General features: G+C 35.7%; 1 protein-coding gene across 2 annotated transcripts in view; it reads left to right on the forward strand.

The window, feature by feature from the left end:
* Positions 1-9,025, forward strand: part of SPATA6 (spermatogenesis associated 6) — a 149,250-nt gene extending 140,225 nt beyond the window's left edge. For both annotated transcript variants that reach the window (XM_049617213.1, XM_049617214.1), the window contains exon 13: positions 8,778-9,025. In XM_049617213.1, coding sequence (XP_049473170.1) covers positions 8,778-8,958 — 181 coding nt within the window. In that variant the 3' untranslated portion in view covers positions 8,959-9,025. The remainder of the gene's footprint in view (positions 1-8,777) is intronic.
* The last annotated feature ends 251 nt before the right edge of the window (positions 9,026-9,276 follow it).

Genomic DNA, 9,276 nt, shown 5'->3' on the forward strand with positions numbered 1-9,276 from the left:
TTCTTTCTTTCTTTCTTTCTTTCTTTCTTTCTTTCTTTCTTTCTTTCATGTTTATTTTTGAGAGAGAGAGAGAGAGACAGAGCACTAGTGGCAGAGGGGCAGAGACAGAGGAAAACACAAAATCTGAAACAGGCTCCAGGCTCTGAGCTGTCAGCACAGAGCCTGACACGGGACTCAAACCTGGGAACAGGGAGATCACGACCTGAGCCAAAGTCAGAGGCTCAACTGACTGAGCCACCCAGGCGCCCCAGGATGGAAGCTTTTCTGACCAATCATTTGCTGGTCACCAAGCTATGCTGACCCAAGGGCAGTTCCTATGAGGCCAGGCTTAAAAGTTGAAACAATAATTTTTTTAAAAAAAGAAAAGTAACAAGGAACACCAGAAACTACACAGGGCAAGGGAAACAGATTTCAAGCCTTAATCCAGACAGGACACGCAGCAAATAATCAAAAACAAAACCCTGGTAAGGTCAAAATCCAGAGTTGTTGCAATTTTTATCTAAAATGTTGTTTTCATCAAAAAATTATGAGACATGTAAGAAATAGAAAAATCTAACCCATACAATTGAAGGACAAGTTACTATAAACTGACTTTGAAGAGGCCCAGATATTGGATTTAGCAGCTGTGTTCAAAGAACTAAAGGAAATCATGTCTAAATAATTAAAGGGAGGGGCACCTGGCTGTCTCAGTCTGTAGAGCATGCCTCCCTTGATCTCAGGGTCATGAGTTCAAGCCCCATGCTGGGTGTGGAACCTACTTACAATAAAAATAAAATAATAATAATAAATAAAATCATGTTAAAAAAAGAATTAAAGGGGTATATAATGATAGGATTCATGAAATAGAGAATATTGATAGATAAAAATAATTTCTTTCATGTTTTGCTTAAAAATTATGCCCAGGACTCAATACTTTGTGTTGTGATCTGATATATATTGTGATTATCATCCAGGAGTATAGCAGAGATTCAGTGTTTTCTGCAGGAAAAGCATAATGGGAAATTGGAGTGCTGTTACCTTGTACACATCAGCCTATACATGCTCATTGTCTTATGTCTTCCATCATCTTTGAGTATGAAATTCATATTGAAGAAATCTCTTATCAGGGAGTTGTTAGGTGACCTTTTACTTTAAGTTCTTTGGAATTTGGAGCTAGATTTTGGAAACAATCTACTACCGTGCCAGCTTCCTTCTCTTTTGCATATTACCTGTCTTTTAGAAATTTTAGACATTTGCAGTGGTAGCCTTGCCAGTTCCCAAGGTCCTGGGATGTTTTTTAGTACCTGCTATGTATATTTAAAATTTCTTCAGTTTTCAGGATGTTGAAAATTCTCCATATTTGTTGTGTACTTCTGTCATCACTATTTTATTTGAACATTAATCCTAATTAAAGACCAGGCATAAATGATGTTTCATATAGATGGGGGTTGGTCACAAAAAGAGAGAAGTAAGCATAAAAATAATTTTAAGTTCATGGTTAGAATATGAATTGTCCTTTTATGACTATCGCCTGACATTTTTAACCATAGTTTTCTTTTATGGAACTAGCTATTGATATAAGCTGTTTTCTATTTACTTCTGCATATTTTTCAGGATACTAACAGCAGAAATATGCTCAATATAATGTTTTAATTGTGAAATTATTTGTGACAGAACTGAGTAAATTTTGACTATGTGTATATATTTTAAGTTTTTATTTAGATTCCAGTTAGTTAACGTACTGTGTAATATTAGTTTCAGGTGTACAATATAGTGATTGAACACTTCCACATAACACCCAGTGTTCGTCACAAGTGCACTGCTTAACCCATCACCTATTTAACCCATCCCCTCTAGCACCTCCCCTCTGGTAACCACCAGTTGACTATATGTTTTTAAATAATACAGGCTTGACGGTAGTTTTCATCTCTCCCCTATTGGTCACTTTCTGATTAATCTGATGCATCTACTAAGATGTAATAAATAGCCAAAAAGTTATCTTTAGTGTTAACAAGTGGAAGAAAAAAATCTAAATAATATACAGACTTAAAATCTCTTAAATAACTAAGAACAAGCTTTCATTTTCAAGTGAGAAAATGTTGCTTGATCTAATTTGAATTCATTGGATCTTGTGTTATTAAGTCAAGTATCATAAAATCCTTTTTCATTAAATACTTGAAATTTAATTTTTCTTTTTCTTTAAAATTTCTTTTTGTCTAGAAGTTCTGTTATATTCAGAAATATTAGGGGTGCCACATATTTATGTGATTTTTCAAAGTGTAAAATTTGTAGCTTAGGGGTCTAGAAAAGTTTCTGATGATTAGGACAGGGCAGTGTTGTATTCATCTAAAAAACTTTTTTTTAATGTTTATTTTTTTAATGTTTATTTTTGAGAGACAGAGAGACAGAGCATGGGTCGGGGAGGGCAGAGAGCGAAGGAGACACAGAATCTGAAACAGGCTCCAGGCTCCCAGCTGTCAGCACACAGCCCGACGTGGGGCTCAAACCCACGAACCGTGAGATCATGACCTGAGCCGAAGTCAGACGCTTAACAGACTGAGCCACCCAGGCGCCCCTGTATTCATTTTTTAAAACAAAAATATGACCTTGGTAATTGGACTTAATATTGATGCCACGGCATGCCCAGAGTTCAACTTGTTGCCCCCTTCAAGAATACTACTAAACAACTAGAATGGTTTTGTGACTAGCAATTCTTGGCAGAGTAATTTAATTTTTTAAATAAGTCATAAGAAAGTAATACATTAAATATAACTTTCAGTAAGAATTGTGATTTTATGACATTCTCATAAACAAGTAGGTAATTATGGTCTTAACTAGATAAGGTTAGATAGGAGGACTGCTGACTGAATGATGACATGGAATAGATCACAGCAATCCCAAGTTAGGTCTGAGAGCCGTAATAAGTAGTATTTCATATTATGCTTGAATTGCAGATGTTTAAGCTTTAATGATAATTTAGGAGTAAAAAATATGTTCATAATTTTATTTAACCAGGGCAAAACATGCAAATATCCTAAAGTATTACAGCTGTACTCTGTCTACATTAGATCAACTTTATGTCTAGTTCTTTTTACTCAAAGTATGGGGAGGAATTCAGAAAAGAATAATAAAAACAAGTGAGACATTCTCTATGGACATGATAATGATACTGAATTTAACCTGTATTCATGAAACCAGAGGGATGACTTAAAATATCAGTTTAAAATACTATATTTTGTGTTTAAATAAAGACCACTTGTATCCTATACACATATTATTAAAAATAATAGTTGGGAAAAAATAATACTTGAGGCTAAGACTTTAGAGTAATTTTGATTCAATCTCCCACTCATAGTAGAAATCCCTTCTGTATTCCTCCATTATAGGCTCATTATTCCCTCCAGGACAAAATTCTGTTTTACTTCTAACAGTTAAATCTTACTTTATTCTTACCTCTCCAGATATGCCTGGCATTTCACGATATTCCAGGCTGTTTTATGCCTTGATTCTGTTATATAATATGATGCCTGGAGTAACCTCTGTCTTCTTTATCTAGTGAATGCCTACTTATTCTCTAGGACTAAGGTCAAGTCTTTCTCTCTTCTGAGGTATCTTTCATGACCTCAGCAGACTGTTAGGCATTTTCTCCTTATGCTGCCACTACTTCTCATATATTTCATTTCAATTAGCAATATTTTTCTCATGATAACTATTTCATTATGTGTTTATCTTGCCTTCTTTTATTAAATGTGAGCTCCTTGAGGGCACAGATATGTTACTTATCTTTGGTTTTGACTGCCCATCAAAATTTCTGACGTGTAGTAGGAGCTGAACTTAGAAAAATAGTTCAAATATTAAGATAGGGTTCTTAATTAAAGTGATCAGTTACATTGCTAAAACTATTATTTAAGTAAAGTCATGTTTTGATTGTGATATTTAATAACATCTCTAGATAAGGAACCAACAGAGGAATTAATAGTAGTGAAAGCTGTCAGACTTTATTTGTTGTCAGTGGCTCATTTCTACACATTCTTAGTCATGGAGAGAAATAAGTGACCTATAAGTAATTAGTCTTCAATAAATTTCTTTGAGTATACTTCTTTCATTTATTTAATTTTTTTAACGTCTATTTATTTTTGAGAGACAGAGGGAGACAGAGCATGAGCAGGGGAGGGGCAAAGAAAGAGGGAGACACAGAATCCGAAGCAGGCTCCAGGCTCTGAGCTGTCAGCACAGAGCCTGGCGTGGGGCTCGAACTCACGGGCCGTGAGATCATGACCTGAGAAGTAGGACGCTTAACCAACTGTGCCACCCAGGGGCCCCTAAAGTCACTTTCAGCACTGCTTCTCTGAGTATAAATGGCAAATTTTATAATTCTCATGACCTTCCATTTATTTCTTAGAATTAATATTTTGGGGGTAGCATGTCCATCTTACCTTTGACCTTCTTTTCAGTGAATATCACCTTATAGATACTTTTTATGAAGACTATGTGTAGAATAGTATATGCTTGATCTTCATTTGATACTGACGTAGAAAACATCAGGGTTTCAAGTGAGTTTACCCTTCTCTAAGCAAAAAATTAGTAATGTCCTTTGTCTCCTAGTTCATGTTAAACTACCTAAGACCTTTCTGTTCTTGTCATATAAACTAGGCTCTGTCAACACTTAGGATTTGAAACTGCCCAGTTCTTGGATTATCCTGGTCTGTTGTTTTTTGTCTTTTTTTTTCTTAATAGTATTGTCATAATTAAATACAGGGCTTCTACTTAAGTAGCAAGAGTAAGTTAATAAAAACAAAATGTACTCCACTAATAAAATATCATCGCTACTTTGAAAGTAACCATTTTACTATAGCATTAATGCAGTACTTTTTAGAGTTTAGTAGGAACTCACTAAATGCTTCGAATGAATGAATGCTGAAAATACTCATGGTAAAATAGAGAAGTATAGTTTTTAAAAGCCTACTACTATAATAAAACTTTTTAGTGTCACTTACACATTTTAAACTTATTAATGTACCCAGTAATAGAAAATCAGAATTGACTCAGTATGTTGATAGTTCATTAGAGAGCTAATGCTTTCATGTCTGGAAGTAAATATCATCTTTAGGATTCTGATACTCTTTGCACCTGTGGACCGTATTAGGCCCTATTATGTGTTCATATGTATGTTTTGCAGTTCAGACTCCCAAACTGAACTAATTCCCACATTCTCTCCATACGATCACAATATTGTTTACTAAATTGAAAATTTTGCAGTTTTAAATAGAAATAAACTCTCTGCCAAATTTTACAAGATCAAAAAGCATTAGAATGTGTATTTTGGCTGCTTTAGTTCTTCTTTACAAACCCTTATCGGGTTCACATTTGCTTCTAAAAAGCTTTCTGAATTTTATTTATTCATTGCAAGCCACTGAGGTGATACTTTAAGGCAACTTTGAGACATGAAAAAAAAAAGTATTGTCTAATGGAACCACCGCTGTTGCAGATCTATGCCAGATAACATTAAATATAGTAATTTATGATCGGGGTAGGAATTTGGTCTACAATCTCAGAAATAGTCTAGTCTACACAATGATTTTTAAAGTTAGCAGGTCCTACCTCTGCTTACCCCTCTGAGAGCCAGGTAGCGGTGTGTGTCGGAAATTCAAATTTCTGTTGAGTGGGTTTTCTGTAGTGAGCTAGCCTGGCTGCTAAACACAATGTAGAGCTTGGAAAAAAACGTTATTATCTGGCCTTCAGCATGTGGTAAAGTTGATGTTTGTGGACAAGGAGATAAGGGACAGACCTGCATTTTGTGAAATTTTAATTAGCTCATGACTTGTTGCAAAACAAAACAACAAATAAACAACAACAAAGAAAAACCGAGCAAACAGAACAAAACCTGGTGGGACCCCTAACATAGTCTGAGGGAACACAGGCAAATGTGGGGGCCTAGGCTGGGAGGTACATTTGCAGAGGCACAAGGGATGCAGAAATGTTTCCAGTAACATATGTGTGTGTGTGATTTCTTTATCACTTGACTCAAACTGTCAAAAAAAAAAAAGTAAGTTGTAAGTGACAACAGGAATTAGGCTTGGTGAAAAATGTATGAAATCAGAAATTGTATTCAGTGGGTAGACTATTTCTTGAGCAGAGCTAATGAAAGAAATGTGGTCTCTGTATCAAAGCAATAGCACTAAGACTTGGCTAAAGCCTTCTGAAAATTTTTAAATATTATACTGACATTATTAAAAATTGTCTTAACTACCCCTCATTAACTGAATGGACAAGATAGAAGTAATCATAATCATGTTTTAAAATGCCTTTGTTATCCCAGAGACTATATCACTTTCAAAATTTTCCAGCATGAAATTTTTTACACCAAGTATAAAGAAAGTTTCACAAGACCTAGTAAATGTTACTAGGAGATATGAGGTGGAATTTCATTTTAGCAAAGCCATGAGGAAGTAGAGAAACCTATTGTCATGGTTCACAGAAGTGAATTTTTAAGAACTTGGCATAGTAACCGTAACCGAGAAATATATTTAAGGTTTGTGCATCATAAATAATAATAGTAATAATAATAAATGAATACCCATTTACTCACCATCCAGCTATATAGAACACAATCCATACCTACAAGGCCACCTTATGCTCCCAACCAATTGCTTCTCTTTCCATGGAGATAACTGTTAGTGTAGCTTTTCTGTTAATCCTTCTTTTTTTTCCTTTGTAGTTATACCACACATGAATCTATCCTTAGGCAATAAGTTGTTTAATTTTTCTTGTTTTAAACTTTAGATAAATGTAAGTACAACTGTAATTGTTTGAAATTTGCTTTTTTCCCCCACTCAGTTGGTTTTTCAGTTTCATCCCAACTGATGCATGTAGCTATAGATCGTTAATTTTCCCTATTTTCTCTGCTGCATACTGTACCATTGTATGCACATACCATGGTATGCACATGTGTTCTAATGTAGATGGGTATTTAAGGTTGCTTCCAGTTCTTAGCTTTGTGACAAAGAGTGTTGTTATGAACAAGTTTGCACATGTCTCATGGTACACATGTGCAAGAATGTCACTGGGGTAGCCAGGAGTGGTATTACTGGCTTGAAGGTGCATATTCAACCTTATCGGGTCATGCCAAACTCTTCCAAAGTAAGTGTGTAAATGTTCTCATGACTTTATATCCTCACTGACACCATGTCAAGTTCCAAAAATGATAACCCGGTTACTCCATGCCTTTTTTCGTGGTCACTTTGTGTTCAGGTGTTAGAACCTGGTGCTATTCAGGTAGAATAGCCAATTCTTCTTGCAGATATATAGCCCTAAGAGTTCCTGTTTCACAGTTGACAATAGAAGTAACATCATTGGACTGTTAAGTCAAGGAAGAAATTGTTTGAAGTGAGATTCCAAATCTATGAAGAAAATATATCTGTGGCATTTAATAACCAGAACATAGAGGTTTTTAAATTTTTTTTTATTTTTTAAAATGTTTTATTTATTTTTGAGAGAGAAAGAGAGTGAGCATGAGTGGGGGAGGGGCAGAGAGAGAGGGAGACACGAAATCTGAAGCGGGCTCCAGGCTCTGAGCTGTCAACACAGAGCCTGATGTGGGGCTCGAACTCATGAAACATGAAATCATGACCTGAGCCGAAGTCAGACGCTTAACTGACTGAGCCCCAGTTCAGGCACCCCAGAACATACAGTTTTATATGACACAAATGTCACAATGTCTAACATGCCTGAGAGTCTTGTCTATAACAATTAATTAATTTATTGAAGTAGGTAAATTGTTTATTAAAAAATAAACTCAGTCCTTGAAAAAGTCAGCATTTTATTCCTAGCAAATAATATGTTAAGCCCAGAATTCAATGTTTATGATAGTAAAATTGTAACTTTAGTATGTTTTAAAAAGCACTATCAAACCTTCGAAAACAGTGGCTTTTTCTTCTCTATTCTTATTAAAACTAGCCTAGTCCTGGTCTGTTTCATAGCTTCCTATCTATTCTTTTTTCTTCAAGACCCTCAAGATTGGATCCTTATCACTTCAAATACAGACTCTTCCACCTTGTTTTCCATTTTCCAAAAATGGTTCATATTTAGGGTAATTTTCTATTCCTCCTTGAAGACAGTAGCAGTATGCCATAGTGGAAGGGGCCGTAGGGCCACAGACATGATATTCCTTTCTGTTCTGCCAGTTACTAGCTGAGTGGTCATAGGCAAGTAACTTGACTTCACTGAATCTTAGTTTCCACAGTTACCAACTTCAGCATTTCCTACGATTGGTAGATAAATATCTATAAAGTACCTAGTAGTTTAGTGCCTCATACTTAATAACTTCCATGTGCAAAGTAAGTGCTGTACTATGCACTTTGCACATATTATCTTTGATTTTTAAACGAATACTGCAAAAATAAAGGAATCCTAGACTCTGGATGATTAAATAAATTGCCCAAGGTCCCCCAGCTTATAAAGGATTGAGCTGTTACTCAGTTTTAGGTGTGCCTGACTTTAGAGGCCAGGTGCTCTCATGACTGGCCACACCACAGCATCTGCACTCTACTTTTACCACACCACACCTATCTCTCTCCTCTGAATTCTTTGCAACTCTGTCTCTTATGCACAATTTTCATTTTATTGTATTGTAATAGTTTCATACAAATAGGTCACTCTTTGAAGCCACAGACCTTATTGTCTTTTATTTCTGTCCCAGAGTATCACACACCTGTAAAGTACTCAGTAAATATTTGATTTATATAATACTACCTCTCATTGCGTTTCACCAGTTTTAATACTTTATATCCTTTTTATAGCTCATTTCAGCGGCCACATGACACTCTCCATTTGGATGACGGTGAATACTGGTCCAACAGGGCAGCATCTTATAAAGGAAAATCCCACCGACCCCTCTTTGAGAACAGCATGGACAAGATATACAGGAACTTATACAAAAAGGCCTGTAGTTCTGTTTCTCACACCCAGGAAAGCTTCTGAGACCATCCATGATAAACTATATGGGTGTCTGTGTCAACTTCTCAATGAAAACGTTTGATGTGATCAATATCTGTATTCTTTTTTTTTTTTTTAAGGTGGTTCTGAGTACAGTAGTTAGATGTGAGTAAGTTCATTACTTCAGGTGGTAAATGATTGTAGGCAATCCTTTTCTTCATCATAGAAGAGAGTGCTCTGTCCCAAAAGGCAAAGCTCCACACTGCATCACAACTTCCAATCTGGTTATGAGAAAAGGCTGTTTTGCCCCGTAACCTCCTGTCTCCACCCACACATCCAAGAATAGATTCTCTCTGGAAATGC

This window comes from Panthera uncia, assembly GCF_023721935.1.
Source record: "Panthera uncia isolate 11264 chromosome C1 unlocalized genomic scaffold, Puncia_PCG_1.0 HiC_scaffold_4, whole genome shotgun sequence".
In the NCBI taxonomy this organism is placed as follows: Eukaryota; Metazoa; Chordata; class Mammalia; order Carnivora; family Felidae; genus Panthera; species Panthera uncia.